This window comes from Neovison vison, chromosome 2 (genome assembly GCF_020171115.1).
Source record: "Neovison vison isolate M4711 chromosome 2, ASM_NN_V1, whole genome shotgun sequence".
Classification (NCBI taxonomy): Eukaryota; Metazoa; Chordata; class Mammalia; order Carnivora; family Mustelidae; genus Neogale; species Neogale vison.
The window spans coordinates 167881363-167901009 of NC_058092.1; the positions used below are offsets into that span (position 1 = coordinate 167881363).

The following is a 19647-nucleotide window of genomic DNA, read 5'->3' on the forward strand; positions in this document are numbered from 1 at the left end:
TAGGAATTTCAAACTCTTTTCTTTCTTTCTTTGTCTGATTGCTGAGGCTAGGACTTCTAGTACTGTATTGAACAAACAGTGGTGAGAGTGGGCCTCTCTGTCTTGTTCTGATCTTAGGGGAGAAGCTCTCGGTTTTGCCCCATTGAGAATGATATTCACTGTGGGTTTTTCATAGATGGCTTTGATGATATTGAGGTATATAACCTCTATCCCTACACCGTGAAGAGTTTTGATCAAGAAAGGATGCTGTAGTTTGTCAGATGCTCTTTCAGCATCTATTGAGAATATCATATGGTTCTTGTTCTTTCTTTTATTAATGTGATGTGTCAGGTTGATTGATTTGCGACTGTTGAACCCTTGCAGCCCAGGAAAATATCCCACTTGGTCCTGGTGAATCATCCTTTCAATGTACTGTTGGATCCTATTACCTAAAATCTTGGTGAGAATTTTGGCATCCATGTTCATCAAGGATATTGTTCTGTAGGTCTCCTTTTTGATGGGGTCTTTGTCTTTTGATGGGGTCTGGTTTGGGGATCAAAGTAATGCTGGCCTCATAGAACAAGTTTGGAAGACGTTCAACTGGCAATGAATGTCTCTTCACAGACAACATGATACTTTATGTGGAAAATCCAAAAGACCCAACACCAAAATTTCTAGAACTCATAGAAGAATTCAGCAACATGGCAGGATATTAAAATCAATGCACAGAAATCCGTTGCATTTCTTTACACTAACAATGAGACAGAAGAAAGAGAAATTAAGGAATCAATCCCATTTACAATTGCACCCAAAACTGTAAGATACCCAGGAATAAACCTAACCAAACAGGTACAAAATGTGTGCTCTAAAAATGACAGAATACTAATGAAAGAAATTGAGGAAGATAAACCAAAAAAATGGAAAAATATTCCATGCTCATGAGTTAGAAGAATAAATATTGTTAAAATATCTGTGCTACCCAGAGTAATCTATACATTCAGTGCTATCCCTCTGAAAATACCATCAACATTTTACACAGAGCTGCAACAAGCCATCCTAAAAATTTGTATGGAACCAGAAAAGACTCCAAATAGCTAGAGGAATGTTGAAAAAGAAAACCAAAGCTGCTGGCATCACAATGCCTGACTTCAAGCTCTATTACAGAGTTGTCATCATCAAGACAGTATGGTACTGGCACAAAAACAGACACATAGATCAATGGAACAGAATAGAGAGCCCAGAAATGGACCCTCAACTCTATGGTCAACTAATACTGGACAAAGCAGGATAGAATTTCCAATGGAAAAGAGACAATCTCTTCAGTAAATGGTTCTGGGGATGTTGGACAGCCACATGCAGAATTATGAAACTGGACCATTCTTAAACCATACAGAAAGAAAGTGAAGAGAAAGTGTAAGACAGGAATCCATCAAAATCCTAGAGAACAGAGGCAGCAACCTCTTTGCCCTCTGCCATAGCAACTTCTTGCAAGAAACACCTCCAAAGGCAAGGGAAGCAAAAGCAAAAATGAATTCTTGGGACTTCATTAAGTTAAAAAGCTCTTGCATAGCAAAGGAAACAGTCAACAAAGCCAAAAGGCAACCTACAGAATGGGAGAAGGTATTTGCAAATGACGTATCAGATAAAGGGCTGGTGTCCAAGATCTATAAAGAACTTATTAAACTCAATACCCTAAAAACAAATAATCTAGTCAAGAAATGGGCAGAAGACATAAACAGACATTTCTCCAAAGAAGATCTACAAATGACCAACAGACACATGAAAAAAAAATGCTCAACATCACTTGTCATCAGGGAAATAGAAATCGAAACCACAATGAAATACCACTTTATACCAGTCAGATGGGGTAAAATTAAAAAAGACTGTGTTGGCAAACATGCGGAGAAAGGGGAACCCTCCTACACTGTTGGTGGGAATGTAAACTGGTGCAGCCACTGTGGAAAACAGTATGGAGGTTCCTCTATTAGGTTCCTCTATTAGGTAGAACTCTAATAGGTTCCTCTATTAAAAATAGAGCTACCCTATGTCCCAGCAATTGCACTACTGGGTATTTACCCCAATTATACAAATATAGTGAACCAGAGGGGCAGGTGCACCCGAATGTTTATAGCAGTGATGTCCACAATAACCAAACTACGGAAAGAGCCCAGATGTCCTTCGACAGATGAATGGATAAAAAAGATGTGGTATCAACCACATATTTTTTCCACGCAAAATAAATACTGTATTTCACTTTACAGTGTAAACCTATCTCTAAATCATGATGGTGACATTCTATTTATTGGAAAGAACAATGGCAAAAATCCTATTCTAACATGAAAATCAACTATGGGGGTTATTTATCATTTATTTTATCATTATATGAATTGGAAGTTGTATAAGGACCATCGGCCAACTGCAGTCTTCATTTATCTGATGTCCATTAACACATTGTGTCACAGACAACTTGATGCTCTGTGATGCTTGATTCTCTAGCCTCCCATCACTTCCTTCTGGCCCTTTCTTGTATTAGAAACACTTTGTGTTTTAGCTCAGCATTCCAGCTATCCTGTCCCCCGGATGAGATCATTACCCAAGGTCTTGAGGTAATGGCTCCCCAACCTCCTGTTGGCTGGGTCCCCAAGCAAGTATTACATTCTTCTTCATATATTCATATTCTTTAAATAAAGCAAAACCAAACAAACAATAGCTAAAAAGAATGGTGTACATTGAAGTGGTTAAGCAACATTGAACTTTACATCAACAAATACCCCATGTTTCAGCGCCTGACCAGGCATATTTTGTTACTTGATACAATACACAAAGCCATTTTCATGCATTAAAATTATAGAGGTTTAAAATTAAAATGTAATTTCTTATACATTTGACCATTCACCATCCACACTCTGGACATTGCTGGGGATTCGATGGTTAGTGTCAAGGCATCGTGATTTGGATAGGAGCCACAGGGTAGGTTTTAAGGGTCTGGGGTAGAATGATGACCTCCTTCCTATCAGCCCTCACCCTGCCTGGCTGTTATGACTGGAGGTCAGTTTCTTAACCTCTGGTGCCTTATTACCCTCATCTGTGTAGTGAAGGTAATACTGCCTCACAGGATTGCTGTATCCATAGAAGTACTTGTTATTACATAATAAAGCACATAGAACAACAATACCTCGCATATAAGTGCCATGTAAGTGACAGCCCTGATTATTATGTGACATTTTGAATATAGACTTTCCTTCTGATCCCCTGTTCAGTCCAGTTCAGTGGTTGCCAAAATGTCGTGCACGCAAGAGTTACTCTATCTGGTTGCATTGCGTAATTTTCAAGGGTGATTTCCATGTTTGTGTGTATACATGTTTTGCTGACCCTGTAATATTTCATATTATAGGTATACGATAGATGAGACTTCATTATATAAAGTAGGTCTGAACATAGTCCTGGGTCCATACCAAGATATTGAATACAGTGGTTTAAACAGTTGCCTTACTGTTTCTGGTTGATGATAAGTCAGTTTTTTGATCCCTCCAAAATGAATTGACTTCCTTAAAATTGTCTTCTGTTCTTTTCTTATCTTCTGCATATGTATTTTTTTTCTGCATATGTATTTTGCCTTGGAAGATTAATGTACAGTTTTGTTAAGTGGCACTAGTGATGCTTATCTTCTACAATGTGTTGGAGAATTGGAACTAATATACATTCATGAGCATTAAAAGGATAGTGCATTCAGTAAGCATTCCATAATTGGTGGATCTTGTTATTTCCGTAGTAGAATTGACCTGTCATCTTTGTGGTATATATCATTTTGTGTGTCACAGACTTTCTTCCACCCATTCTTTGAATATCTGCTTTTTCCGGATATAGTTCTAAGGTATTGGGAAATAGGTAAGCAGATGGGAGAGGTCACTGCTTTCAGAGGTTATATCATTATCTGATGTGTTTCTTAACAATGTATCTAGACTGAATATTTGAATTCATTTTTATTTAGTTCTTTTAGGATTGTTTCAGTATACCGTTGACTAGGTTGTCGTTATAAGGACTCTGCAGGGAATTTACCCTGACCACTCTGTTTTTCCCAACAGCTCTTTCAAGCATTTGATTGGAGGACTGGATGATGTCTCCAATAAAGCATATGAAGATGCAGAAGCCAAAGCAAAGTAAGTGAGAGTTATTTTTTTTCCTTTGGCTTTAGTCTTGATTTTTAAAAAAATGATTTTGACTAAAAATAAGATACATTTTGTTGAACTTCAAAAGCCCAACACTCTGACAGGAAGAAACCAATCACTTAAGAAAGAAAAACAAAACAAAACAAAAAAACAAATTTCAAGGTCGTGATTAAATAGTATGCTTAAATTAAATAGTATTTCTCTTCTTGAATATGAAATGACAATTTTGGGAGGAAGATCATCTCAGTGAGGGAAAATGGTAAGTTTAAATCCTATATAGGTCATTGAATCCAAACACAGTATTTCTCTTATTGAAAATACTTTCTGAGTGAAGGGTGGCGGTTTGTGTTCACTAGTTGTTTGTGAAATTGTATGGAACATAATAAGTCTGGAAATACTTCCCAGTGCACATACATTGTTCCTTTACCTTGAACTGCAGTGGCATGAAGTTATTCGAATGATATGAGATAGTAGGTATCCCATGAATTATCATTTTTCTATAACAAATCAATTTGATCTCCTAATACTGCTTACTTTGAAAGCTTGGCTTCAAAGTTTGCTTACTTTGAAGCCAAGCTTTAATCTTTTTGACAAAAATTTGAAATTCTTTGAGATTGGCTTTTGCTGGAAAAAATTTTAGGTTACTTCTAAAAAACGGTAATCTTCAAAATACTGCCCTGCTTTCTCCAATGAACTAATTTAAGGAAAAGCAATTCAGTATTGATATCATACAAGACACCTAAAGGATTAAGCTGACAAAAATTTGTCAGTAAGTAGATAGTTCAGGGGAAGAACTTGGTCGGTTTTGCAGTAACCTCAAAAGCAACAACAACAACAACAACAATAATAATAATAAAGGTGATTTTGTCTTGAGAATCTAGGAAGATTGAAAATTGGGTCTAGAATTAAAGTACTATAGTTTATTTGGACCGATAAAATTCTCTTACTTTAAAGCCATCTAAATATAGTTTCTTCTCTATATATTTGCTTTTGTTTCTTCTGCTGTTTGGAGGAGCACAGACGTACATCCTGAGGTCACATGGTAGCAGAGCCTTTCAGTGATTTTCTTAGATCATTGCACGAGCCGTTCTAACACCAAACTCCATGCAGTCTGGGGATTGCCTGTGCTGTGGGTGATAGATATCAATTTTCTGGTTTTCTCCAGTAGATTAAAATATGCATCAATGCTAAGGTTAGACTTTTGTTTCTGATATTAGTACTAATCCTACTGAGATGGAAGAGGGGGCCATTTAGGATCCTTACCAGTTTTAAGAATTATAAGAAAAAAATTATAAGACTCCCTTTGTTATTATTGGACTTTATCCCTAGAGGAACATGTGCCATATAAAACTCCTATTTATAATTTATGTTAGTGTGTTTTTTTCCCCCTTAAGTATATGTATTCAAGTAAGATTAAGTTGCAAAAAAAAAAAAATTAAATTGCCATGGATCATTCCAAATATATATATATATCACATTAGATACATTTTGTGTATATAACTGGTGGTAATATTCAAAATTCATCTAAAACTTATATGAGCAACCATCTGAATGCTTTTACAGCTACTAGAAAAAGAGGTTTTTTAAATAAAGCATTCTTTGGCCTATTTCTGCTTCCTACCAAATTTTAGATTCTTAGAATGAAAGTTTCTGTATAACTCCTATTTGCCCAAAGTTGAGTCCAGTCACAGGCTTGAAAGTGGGTGGCGATGGGAAAACAACATGCATTGGCTTTATCCTTCTCGGTGTCCCACTGGATTCAAAGAGTTAGCTGCGCGTGCATCTCATGTATTCTGGTCATTTGTGGGCTCCCTTGCACATGCTTCAGCCAAAGGGAACAAGGGAAATAAATGCACTGAAGTTCGGGTCAGACAGTTACTAGATAGGAAGGGTGAGGATACTTCTCATTCGAAGAGAATCGGTCTGAAAAATGTGATCCTGGAGGCGGGCCAGAAGCCTCTGTCATTTCCAGCCAAGTGATCTCGGCCATGAGTGAACGCTGGCTCTCAGTGTCCTCATCTTACCTTTAAAATGGTATTTTTGTGATGTAATTGATAGCCGTATGGAGAAATACTTAGTAAATTATAAAGGGCTATAAAAATGAATGATATTATTGGTAGAAGTATCATTGGAAGTGCATCCTAGTGCATTTGATAAATTGCTTGATTCATAGAAAATTACTGCTTATCGATTATGGAAAACTTCCTGGGCAGAAAGCCTGTACTGTGATGTACACAAACTACTCTCATGTTAGCAGCATATCCTAAAATTTAACCTAGTCTGGAAAAGATCAATAAACACCATTTTTGTAAAAATGGGAGCATTTAGTTAAAAGAAAGTTTGGGGGCTCCTGGATAACTCAACTGAGTCCGGTCACGTGTTTTGATCTACACCTACTTGATCTGAATATAGACTTGCAGACCCTGCACTGAGTCTTTGTAAAAGCTCGGGTCTTGATCTCAGGGTTATGAGTTCAAGCCCCACCTTGGGCTCCATGCAGGGCATGGAGCCCATTTTAAAATTTAAAAAAAAAAAGTTCAATTATGATTAAAGAACAGAGAAGGGCAATTACATGAATACTTCCATCCAGGTGGCTTAGAATATTGTTAGTTGAACCCATTAATTTGATAGACTAGAACTTAGTTATTATACTTATACATGAATATAAGTTAACTAAGAGAGATTTGTTTAAACTTTTCTAGCGCAATTAATACTAAATCCAAATGAATGCATAACCCACGGTCCTTAATTTAATTTAATGATTATTAGAAAAAAGGAATACCTTGATGAAAAAAAAAAACCTAAAATCATTGATCTAAATTCTAGAGAAATTGATAAATGTAACCTTTTTTATTCCTCAGAATAGCTAAATACGTGGGTACATCCTGTTCTTTGTTACATCCTTTACTGTTCATATTTTATAGCTTTCTAATAAATACTTAGTATCTGAACATTTCTAAAGTTGAAAGTATTGTTTCAATTAGGTGTCCTATCACACAGGGGTAAACTCTGAATTATTCCCCAGGCAAAGCTTTTCAGTTGAACTAACAACTTTAACTGTCTGCACGTGTTAAGACTGTTCTCTCATTATTAGATTTCTTCCCCTTAAGGACATTGTGCCTTCGTCTCTGTATTTAAGGAGCTTCTAAGGGTTGCCATTTCAGGGCCTATGGACATGCTCCAATCAGTCGAAATTCCCTGGATAATTCTTGAAAGGCCTCTACATCTCTGTATAGATCACCAAATCTGCACCATTTAGAACTGAGGTGTTGATTGGCTCCACCATCTAAGTGTTCTTTTTTAAGATCTCCTTGATTTTGCAGAATCCCCTAAAGATGAGATTGATATTTCTTAAAGTCCAACTAAAAGGATCACATTATTTCTCCATGTGAAATTATTGTTGGTGTTGTCTCTCACCGACAATGCTGATTTGAGTTTAAAGAGGGGGGACAAAAACAACAACAAAAAATAACAGGCCTGACTGTAAACCTCAATTCATGTGAGACATTTAGAAGTTCAGTTGTGAGAAACTCGCTGGCTCATAGCATAATCGGATCCCTGTGGCAGAACGGTCCACAGAAGGTACTGGGCATCGCTGGTCCGGGAGATGGCTGGAGAGAAAATGGCCCGGGGAGATGGTTCTCAGAACATGTCTGTGCTGGGCGTGTTTGGCTTCAGCCTGTCTCACAGCATTTATTTCCTACAAAGAAAATTATTCTTGACAGAAACTACCTTTATGGCATGTTTAAGCTCCTCTTGATTGCTGCTAATTATCCACTAAGGGCTTCTCTTTCTACAATATGAAGTTATCATCCCAAAGACATTAGAAGAGAAAACAGCAGATCAAAGTTAAGAATCATTTAGCCTTATATAGAGCAGAAAGTAGCATGTGTGATAAAAAGATACACATTATTTTCCTTTGAGACTTATGTATTCATTCAGTTAATAAACATTTAGAAATTTACTTAATGATGAGTCAGAAATTATGCTGTGCAATGTCAATACCAAGTACAAAACCTGGTTTCTAGCACTAAGCATTTTGCTGTTCTGACAGCTCTAGGAATATAGATTCACAAGTGCATTTATTTATGATCTAAATTGATGATTCTCAACATTGTTCCTCACGAGGAACACATTCTCATAGCATGATTTACATAAAGCTGCGAATGAGTGCAGTCATATGTTCTAATCTACGACATCACTTGATGTGAATATAGATTTAAAGACCCTGCCCTGACTCTCTAGCCCCCTCCCATACAATCGTTAACCACGTTCATTCACCTTGACTCATGCACTGATTTAGCCAGCAAATATTCTCTGTGTTCCTAGAAAATGCTACCTATAAAGAAATGAATAAAATAGACATGCACCTTGCCTTCATGGTGCATATGGGGAGGGAGACACACATTACCGATTCCCTGAAGAAGTAACATTTTATCTAGATTTGAGCTGAATTCTGAAGAATTAGCCGGTACCAGCTAAGCAAGAATTAGTTGATATTTGTTGGGGAAGGACGTGCAGAGAGCAGTATAACCAGGAAAATCACCTTTGCAGAGCTGCCTGGGTAGGATCCAAGACTGACTCTCTAAGTAGTCAAAGTCCCAACAAGGCTGGGACCTAGAATGCCAAAGTCAGAGATCAGAGGTTAAGGACTTAGGAAATTCAACTCAGGCTTCTCAGTTACCAAGAGATTAGTTGGTTTGCATTGCAATTGAGCAGCCTTTCCTTTGTGTCCGGAGGAGTAAAGAGTGAAAACAGAGAGCAGCAGCAGAGTATTTTTGAGGGGGGAAGCTGACAGTAAAAAGGACTAGAATGAGAGCAGTGTGAGTAAAGAAAGGGAGTTGAGAGATAGTAAGGTGGCAAAGCCAGGAGGTGACCTGAAGGAAATAGATGTTGGTGGTGAAGGGGAGCACGGTCAAGGATGGTGCAAGGATTTGGGGTCTGGAAATCAGAAGGAGCCACCGGCATTCAGTAGTATAGAATATGGTTGCCAGGTTTGAAGAGTGGGGGGACCATGAAGTGACTTTTCCTCAGGTTGTATACAGGAAGCCCTTGAGAAGAGTTGGGCAGGTCTGGAGCTCAGAGAAGAGGTTTGGATGCATTTGAGAATTATGAGCATTTACATGGGGAATGGAATTAAAGATGCAGATGAGAAAGAAAGTGGAGAATTAGAACATCTGGCACTGAGGGTTGGCTCTTGAGGAACTAGCATTTGAAACTCTGTTAAAGGGGAAGGACTGACACCACACACACACACACACACACACACACACACACACACTGAAAAGGCGAGAAGAGAAGCAGAAGCAAAGCCAGATGCATCACAGAAGCCATGAACAGAGTACATTTCCAGAATGAGGGAGGAGATGATGACGTTGCATGCGTTCGAGAGTTCTGGTGAGTTGGTAAACAAATGCCCATTGGATTTCCCAAACCACTGGTTCACATTCACGGTGGGATGGGTAAGGATTGAGTCCCACCACATGGGCTAAAAATGACACTGGTGTGAAGAACCAGTGGTCACTGTGCTTATACGAAATTCTAGGAAATGTCAAGTAAAATAATCAGAAACATGTAAGGGAAAGTTAGGCATCTTAGTATTGAGAGAGGAAGGACCATGTTTAGTTCAGGAGGATGGAGAGAGTTTAAAAGTCTAGGCAAGTGGATCTCTGGTCTTTTTCACCATCATTGACAAAAGCAGATTTTGTGATGTGATTTCTTATTTGAAAGGTCTTGCTTTTCTGTTTTAATTAGGTAACATCCCTTGAGGTTTAGATACTGTCCTCTCTGTAAAAAATCTAAAATGTGACTCTGGTTCTTGTCAAGAACAAGAGAATATTGCCCACTCACGTACGGACCCCTCGCTTAGGCCAAATAAAAATTTTACTCCTCTTTCCATAATTAGACCCCCTGATTTTAAGCTCCCCTTCTGTTTATAAGTTCACATGCAAAGGAACATGTTTGTCTGGTGTGTTCAGAGCAGCTTTTTGGTGTTGTTTGACGCAGCAGTAAAAATGTTCTCTGGTTACATTTCATTATCAGAGACAAGCCTTGGGCTGCTTGCTCCGCTCGTCATGGAGTGGGTAGTGGCTCTGTGCTCTTTGGTAAGATATTTAGGACTTTGGAAATTCACTCATCAGAGGCATCTCAAAATGATGAAGCTATGCAAATCAGAACAGAGGTCTGCATTCTTCTCCACATCTTCCCAAATGCCCCAGGGTTGTGTAGTATCTAGCAAACAGAGATTTTAAATGCACAATCAATACATATGGGTTTGCTCTTTGAAACACCCCGGCCCTGAAAATTTGGCCTTTCTTATGCGGGTTTCTTTGCCAGGCATTTTAGGGAAAAGATCTTCGTATTCCCACAATCTTATCAACAATTTACTTAAACTAACGTGGGCTTGATCTAAGCACTTCTCAGGGAAATGAGCCTGGGAAATTGTTTTCCCCACTCTGGAAAGAATTCAAGTGAGCAAAATGCCAGTTAATGGAAAGAACAGCGAATGGCTCTCTGCAATAGCCCTTGCACCAGAATTAGAACTTGCTGACCACTTCCAGGTTTCAGTAGACAGAAGACGGTCCTGTACTCTGGGCAATAAAAGTTGTTTTCCATTGTATTGCACAGCACAAGCTTAAGAGACTGAAATCTTCATCAGTTAGCCTCTGAGCCTGAAAAGCTGGCTTTCCAACCCCAGCACATGTAGTTGGGCTAGGAGGAGGTATGGGAGCATTGTTAGGGCCACTGGTGCTCGAAGACGAAAACTTCATGTGAGTGGTAACTACAGAGCATCAAAGTCAGTGTCTCTTGGAATGACAGTGATGTTGATTAAGTGGTTCTTTAAAAAATAAGAATAATTTTAGGGGCACCTGGGTGGCCCAGTGGGTTAAAGCCTCTGCCTTTGGCTCAGATCATGATCCCAGGGCCTTGGGATGGAGCCCCGCATCAGGCTCTTTGCTCAGCAGATAGCCTGCTTCCCCCACCCCTCTCTCTCTGCCTTTCTGACTACTTGTGATCTCTGTCTATCAAATAAGTAAAATCTTTAAAATAATAATAATAATAATAACAATTCTCAGGATAAAACTACTTGGCCTTGAATAGGAGTATTTTTTTCTTTGCATTAAAAATTTTGAAACTCTCAAAGGCCATTTGTTAATTTCTCCTCTGTAGCGTTACTCTTTAAGACTCCCTAAGTAGCAAGACTTTATAAAGGTGAATCCCAGAATGTCCTTGCATGGACCCTGTTGCTATTGACAGAGCAGAGGACTAAAGATAATTGAAAATTCTAGCATGGCCGGCTTGTTTGGGGCATGCCGCCAGATCATTTGATTCTGGGCTATTTTCTTATTCTAAAAAGGAAGGCTATTTCCTTTAGACCATTGCCATATTAGACAACAGCAGGTGGAAGTTACTTGCAAAACAGGGGAACCTGTGTGGCCCAGTTGGTGAAGCCTCTGCCTTCTGCTCAGGTCATGATCTCAGGGTCCTGAGATCGAGCCCCAGGCCAGCTCTCTGCTCAGCACAGAGTCTACTTCTCTCTCTCTACTCTTCCCCTTGCTTGTGCTCTCTCTCTCCCTCTCTCTTTCCCTCTGCCAAATACATAAATAAAATATTGAAAAAAATTTTTAAAAAGAAAGAAATTACTTCCAAAACTTCAAGAGCTCTGTAAATCGTAAGGACAGTTTGGTCTCATGTGGCCATGAGGTCAGTGTTTCCAGGGCCCGGAACGGAAGAGAGAGCTGCCCGGCGCATGCGTCCTTTTGATCTGCTGATGTCCTAGAGACTGTTTGGTGATTCAGTCCTTTTTAAAAAGCAAAATATAGTTTATCCCTTGTGTTCTCAGCAGTTTTGACTGAAAAATAGTAAAATACTAAACGAAAATAACTAAACTAAACTACCTTCTTCAGTGCAGCCCTGTTGTGAAGGCGGCAGAGGGCATAATTCTAATGCTGCTTTACATATAAGGTTGAACCATTCTCGGGAGCAAAACTTTGAACCTAGGGAGATCAAGGCTGATACTTAGTGCTGGAAGAGGTGCCTCGGTGAGGCCGTGTGCGTAGAGCAAGAGGCCGTGGCGCTGGGAGGCAAGGGCTTGATGCAGACTTCTCCATCTGACCTTTAGCAAGTAGGGATAGCATCTACCATTAGCCTCTCAGAACCTGTTTCTTCCAATCTGTACAAATAATCCTCTTAAATCCTTTCTAGCGTGGAATGTGGAAGTTAACAAGCAGTACTTTCTGAAGCATAACCCCCTTTTACGTAAACAATATTTTCATGAGCACTGTGTTCTCAATTTATAATGAAGACCTCGTTGTGGGTGTCAACAGAAGCCTAACGATCACGAATGGTTCAGGGGTCTGTATTTTCACAAAAGTCACCAAGCTACATTTCCTTCCCCCTTCAAACCCGAGAGTACGGCTCTTAGTGCCTACTTGATTCCAAATATTTAAATCAAAATATATGCGGTTTTGCTTGAAGTGCATTTTGGTAACTCATAGTGGTTAAATAAATTAGCTTTTAGAAACAGAGCAGTTTTCATTTTCATCATTATACATACAATTTTCCTCTTGCCCATATGACATTTAGATATGATAATAAGCCAGGCTATCTTTCGATAAAATGCCATTGGAAAATTACAGAGTACCTTGGAAACTGGAAATGTTATATCAATTCTTCTCCCATGAATCCTTTTAGCAAGAAAGGATTTTTAAGGATTAAAATGGCATTCTAAATTGTTTTAATACAATGAACATAACACACCATGTTAATTTACGTCTCTCAATTGTTATTTGAGAAAGATGAGATATCTTAGAAGCGAAGGATGGCCGCAGCTCACAGCCATTTGTGTGTATCACGCTATTTTCCTCCAGGTCATAAATTGCAAACATTAGTCAACTCTGTAAACTGTATTAATTTCTCCAGGCAAGCAGCTTATCGCCTACTACATCAGGTGTGTGGGGATGTAAAACAAAAGTGGTTCCTCTAATATTCAGAAACCACTCAGATTTTTCAGATAACTTCGATTCCCATTGAACATATTGAATAATGATGATCCTAATATCCTTGAGAAGAGGATAAAGGAGCTTCCTAAATTTAAGAGCATGTTCACTTTAAAGACTTGGAAAATATGATTCATTGGGTGGAGAAGTAATTCCTCAAGAGTTTTCCCAAGCTTTTTTGTTGTTATTAACTGATGCTTTTTTTTTTTTTTTTTTTTAAAGCGCCGTGTGCTTACTAAGGTAGTAAAATTGGCTTATCAAAATGTCACAGTTTGGGGCATCTGGGTGGTTCTGTGGGTTAAAGCCTCTGCCTTCAGCTCAGGTCATGATCCCAGGGTCCTGGGATCGAGCTCTGCACTGGGCTCTCTGCTTAGCAGGGAGCCTGCTTCCTCCTCTCTCTCTCTCTCTCTGCCTGCCCCTCTGCCTACTTATGATCTCTGCCAAATATATAAACTCTTAAAAAAAAAAGTTGCAGCTTTTTAATACATTCATTTTTTTGAAAATAACTTTGTCCAGGGATCTGTCCCCCCAAATCAAGATGTCTTGTTCACCGCGCTGTTCAGCAAATAAATTTTGCCCATTCCTCTGGATGGGACTTCTGGTTTTGCCTCTCAAGCCTCGTTATATTAGTTGAACAATTAAATTACTGATGACAAATATTCTTTAGTGGATATTAACAATTCTTCTTTTCACATGGGTTCCCAAAGAGTTGTCTGGAGACAGAAAAGGCCATTGAAGAGATGACAACTTTATCAACAGATAAAATACAGATGGTGCTTTTTTGAGTGAGGGCAGGAACTAGGAGAGGAGAGGAGCCCATACCTTTGGAAAGCTGTTGACATGCAAATTGATTAATGTTTCTTTCTGCTGCAGAAACAAGTGATCAGAACACTAGCTTCTCATGCCGGCATCTGTAGGGGAGCGAGTAAGGGAGTGCAAGGAATTGGGAGTGTAAGAGAAATGGCTCATCGCTTACCAAAATGTGATTTCCAGAGCTCATTTTTTAAAAAGCTAAAGATAAAAAATAATTGCATTCTACGGGGTATGTTTTTCCTAGCTCATATTTTCAACTGTTGATTGAGCCACACTAAGAAACCATAGAAGTCAGGTAAGACTACTTCTTCCTCCGAGAAGCTCAACACGTTCCAAACAACCAAATAGACACTATTTGAAACAGAAACATCTTATTCGTTAGTATGACTAAAAGCTAGGCACGCTATTGGCTTTACTCAATTTCCTTTATCTACATTATTACTTAAATGCATCTCTAATACTATATTTTGTCAGTGTTTTCCTTTTTGATGATGTTCTTCAAGTAAATAAAAAGTAAGAAGTAAGAAATTAATTTGATTCGACTGGATCATATGAAACTGCCCATAGTTGATTGCGTTCGGCCCATTAAAATTGTGATCTCATATGGTTCAGCCTATGATTTCAGAAATAATTTCTGACACCGTGCTTAGTACAGAGTACTAAAGAATTAGCCTGGTATTGTCCCCTGTCATGCTACATTATTCAATTGATACATTCAGAATTTCCTTCTAGATGTGTTGGTGTTCAGCTGTAGTCACCACCTGGAAATTTTAATAGTTTCATAAACATCCTATCAAAATCCTTTCATTCCTAAGCTTGTTACGTGAGCCTCTGCCTTTTGCTGTTTTTGTAACCTTGGAAACATTACACAACTATGCATATAAGCAATTTTTCAACCTCAGCATTACTGACATTTGGGGCTGGATAATTCTTGGTTGTGATGGCTGCCTTGTGCACCGAAGGTTACTCAGTAATGTCCCTGGTCTCTGCTCACTTCTGAGCTCTTTACTCACAACCCTCCCCATACTACATGAGTGTGGTTTTTCCACGCTGATGATGACCAGTCCTCCCCTTCTGTGGATTCCAACCGACCGTCCCATGGTTTCAGTCCATTCTGACACTCACTACCAGGAGTCACTGTGGACTCCACAGGTTAAGTGCTCAATCCCACAAGACTGCCCCCACTTCACACACCTCCCTGTCCCCAAGGTCATCACCCATGACTCTGACCAACTGGTTATAATTCAAGGGTTCCCATGACCCCTTCTTCAGCTTCAATAATTTGTGAGAAGGCTCACAGAACATGAGAGAACAGTTTACCTATGATTATTGATTCATGGTAATGGTTACAATTAAGAAACAGCCAGATTGAAGGCTGGTATGCATGGGTGTGCGCAGAATTTCCACACTCTCTCCGAGCACATGACCCTACCAGCACCTTGATGTACTCACCAATCCCAGAGCTCTCTTCCCCACTCTGCAGGGGTTTTAATGGAGTCTTCATTATGTAGGCAGAATTGATCAACTCACTGGCCGTTGGTGACTGAAGGCAACCTCCAGCCCCTCAGCCCTCTCCAGTTGCGGGGGTGGAACTGAAGGTTCTGATGCTCCCATCTTGCCTTCTCTTTCTGGCGGCCAGCCCCTTCCCCCTACCCTGAAGCCATCCAGGGACCCCAGCCATCAGTCATCTATTAGCATGCCAAAGACATGGTTATCACCCTTGAGACTTGTAAGATTTTAGTGGTTCTGTGCCAAGAAAGGAAGACAAACACCAAGTAAATATCTTCTGTTTCGTCTCGCCACTAGAAGCTGATAGTTTATCCTCCACCCAGCCTCAAGTCATGACAATCAAAAATGTCTTTAGAAATTGCCAAATATCGGGTGCCTGTGTAGCTCAGTGGATTAAAGCCTCTGCCTTTGGCTCAGGTCATGATCTCAGGGTCCTGGGATCAAGCCCTACATCGGGCTCTCTGCTCAGCAGGGAGCCTGCTTCCTCTTCTCTCTCTTCCTCCTTCCCTGCCTACTTGTGATCTCAGTCTGTCAAATAAATAAAATCTTTAAAAAAAAAAAAAAGGAAGAAAAAAGAAATTGCCAAATATTTGCTAGGGTGAAAGGGGAAAGAAAAAAAACCGTTCCTGGTTGAGAACTAGACTTTTGCTCCAGAAGAACAGGGTTTGCAAAACTGTGATTAATTCAAAGGCTAGAATACAACCAAATTACACAAAATAATTTATCCACATTCAGTTAAGATTCCTAGGTTTCTCCATAATACTCAAGACTCTTAAAAATATGCTCCTTCAAAGAAGCAGAATTTTAAGCGTTATTGATAATTAATTCACCGAGAAAATCTGGCTCACCGGGATGCTAAAACTTTGTTATTAAATGATTTGTTGTGGTTAAGATGTTAGAGTTTTTTCTTGTCCTGAGAGAGTTACTGGGTTTTTTGAAGGTAGAAAGCACTGTCTCCATTCGTTCTGTACGTTGTTGACTGACAATGTTTACTGTAGAGTCTGTGACAAAATGGTCTCAAATGTAATTACTTTGTATACAATACAATGAATGTTCTTTCTATTCATATAACCCTGGGGTTATAACAGTAGAACATGGCATTGCATTAAGATAGAAAACACAAAAGCAGGTTTTAGGTACAACACACATCGATAATCGAACACCAGTATTACACGGGCAATACGACACAATCATACATCGTTAAACTCAATAGACTATCAAGGAGGAGGAATGTGCCCCGCAGGAAAAGAAGGCGATGCTCTGGCGGACCAGAAGGCACAAACCTGACAGTCTCTCCAGGCCGCAGCATTTTTTTTTTAAGATTTTATTTATTTATTTGACGGAGAGAGAGAAAGAGATCATAAGTGGGCAGAGAGGCAGGCAGAGACGGGGGGGGGGGGGGGGGGGGGGGAAGCAGGCTCCCTGCTGAGCAGAGAGCCCGATGCGGGGCTCTATCCCAGGACCCTGAGATCATGACCTGAGCTGAAGGCAGAGGCTTAACCCACTGAGCCACCCAAGCACCCCATTTTTGTATTAGAAGTCCTATCGACATGTTTCATTAACTTCTAGAAACAAAATGCATGACGTTCTTTAAATTCCACTTTTATGGCAATCACAAACAACAGATCCCTCCAACACAGGGCTGTGTGGTCCACCTGCCGCCCAGTGATGTGAAAACCAGTCCCCAAGGGCTCTGAGGAGCCAAACACCCCGGAGTCTGGCTCCCTGATGATTGTGGAAAGACCCAAAAGCAAATAGGGAGAAAGGTCCACGTCAGCCCTGCAGGTGTTATCTGTACGTCCTTAATGCAGCAGGGGGGCATTAGAAATGCAGAGAATGTTGGGATTTCTGTACCAGAGAAGAAAGGTAGCAAGGACTGGGAATACAGTTGATCTGGCACTGTTTCAAACAATAACAACAACATCCAAAGGTGAATAATAATTAAAATAGTAGTCTTCTGGGGTTATTATAAAAAAACACTGTTAAAGTGTTTTCAGACTACAGGTTAACAAACCCCTTACAGTTTTAAAGTTCATGTAACTAATCATGAAAGACATTTATTATTCCATTTATGTATTTGTATTGTTTTTCCATTATATTTATCTATATATGTATTTTACCTACATACATATCTATATGCATATAATATTTATAATTATATATTTATATAAATAATATGTATATAATTTATTATATATTTATATTTATATAAATATATGTATATAATATATTTATATTTTATTTAAATATATTTATATTCTTATATATAAATATATATGAGATATATTTTTTTCCTATATATAATGGGTATAAAGGATGGGTTTAACAAAATGGATTTCTTAATGTGTCTGCAGTCAGAAAAGTTTGGAAACATAAATCAATATAAATCCCTCTCCCCCCCCAACTCAGTTTTACTACTAACTGTAATTCCACTTTACCTTTTAAACGTAGATGATTTCTATTATGGGCATCGAATACCTAGACTTACCTTATGGCTACAGATGACACCTCCTCTATCAGTTTGGTACCTAGAAAATGTTAGCATTTGACTCCAAGGAGGAGATAAGAAAATGGGGAGGGGTGCTTTTCACCCATCTTTTCATATGCGAAGCACATGTCAATTAGTAGGGAGGTGGTAAGGTCATTTCCATATTCAAAGGACAGTACATCATTATTGTGAAGAATTAATTAAGTTAACATTTTTTCAGTTCAACTATACCAAGCATATACTAGACAAAGAGAAGACAAAAGAGGGAAGGTGTTTGCTCTCGGGTTGAGAAGTTAAGCGTAATGAATGCAACAGTTACATTGTCACTTGTGGTGTTAATAAGAGGGGAGATAGGGAATGTGATACAAGCATTTAGAAAGAGCATGTCTTTCAGTCTAAGGATTTTATCTATTTTTATCCAAGCATTCTCCCAGGTAGAGGCCAGTCGTAGGGGTGTTGGGAGCCATGGGAGGATTGAGCTCATGTAGACTTGTTCGCAAGTTATCAGTGGAGTTCATCATCTTCGGTATTAGATGTGCTTGCTGAGGAACTCTGTTAAAGTGTAGTTGAGAGCTTCCTCTGTCCTCAGCAGCCTCCCCCACCCACACCCGCCCCCTGCAGGTCTGTATCTTTGACCAGGAGGCTGGATGAGACAGGTGTTTCACTCATTCACCCCAGAAACCTCAAGTTCTTTTGGACCTATTTCCATTTGCCAGTTATCCGATTAGTTGAATGCAAGCCTTGTCCATCTTTCCGGAGTGACCCTGATCATGTTGTAATATTTGGATTCTGTGTTCATGGGTACAAAAAAAACCCACAACAGCAACAAAGATAGACTTAGCTTGCCCTGGGGGATGGCTCTCCACTTTCTAGAGCTACCTGCCTCCTTCATAATGAGTGCCCTCATTGATATTCTTTTTTTTTTTAATAATTTTTTTTAATTTGACAGATCACAAGTAGGCAGAGAGGCAGGCAGAGAGAGAGAGGAGGAAGCAGGCTCCCCGCTGAGGAGAGAGCCTGAAACGGGGCTTGATCCCAGGACCCTGGGATCATGACCTGAGCCGAAGGCAGAGGCTTTAACCCACTGAGCCACCCAGGCACCCCCCTCATTGATATTCTTAAGTTCACGCTCCAGAACTTGAAAGCTTTAATAACCCTCTAATCACCACAGATGTTTATCCACGTGGGTTTATCTCTGTATTTAGTAAGACAGTAAATATTTGCTCTCAAATATAGTATAAGCCCCTACTTATGAAAAATCTCAACAACAAGAAAGTCCAAATAGTCAGATTAGTTTTTCGATGCGGGATACTAATGATAGTGAGGGCCAGCAGGAGCTCCGAGCTCTCCAAACCATAAAAGAAAACATTATTTATATTCAGTACTCCATCCTACTTCTTTGAAAACTAATAATTTATCCATGTAACTTTTATAAAGTAAATACCAGTTAATTAAAATGCTCAAGTGATCGAAACAACCCAAATCCCAGAGAATCTGAAAAATTTAAGTGCATTCTATTAAAACAGAATATATTATTATTGAGATAAACAAATACATCTGAAAGCAATTTGTTAAATGTTAAAATGCTGTAAATATATGAGAATCCTGTTCTCGTTACATTTTTAAGAATTATGATTACAGTGATAACGACAAAAATGGGTAATATTTATTGGGTGTTTTTTCTGTGCCA

General features: G+C 39.2%; 1 protein-coding gene across 3 annotated transcripts in view; it reads left to right on the forward strand.

Annotated features, from left to right (window-relative positions):
• PRKG1 (protein kinase cGMP-dependent 1) overlaps positions 1–19647 on the forward strand; it is a 1249306-nt gene that overhangs the window by 1139779 nt on the left and 89880 nt on the right. For 2 of the 3 annotated variants that reach the window (XM_044239523.1, XM_044239522.1), the window contains exon 9: positions 4065–4139. In XM_044239523.1, the coding sequence (XP_044095458.1) occupies positions 4065–4139 (75 nt within the window). Of the gene's footprint in view, positions 1–4064; positions 4140–9466; positions 9546–19647 lie in introns of those variants that run through there. The other variant, XM_044239524.1, reaches the window with a different exon arrangement.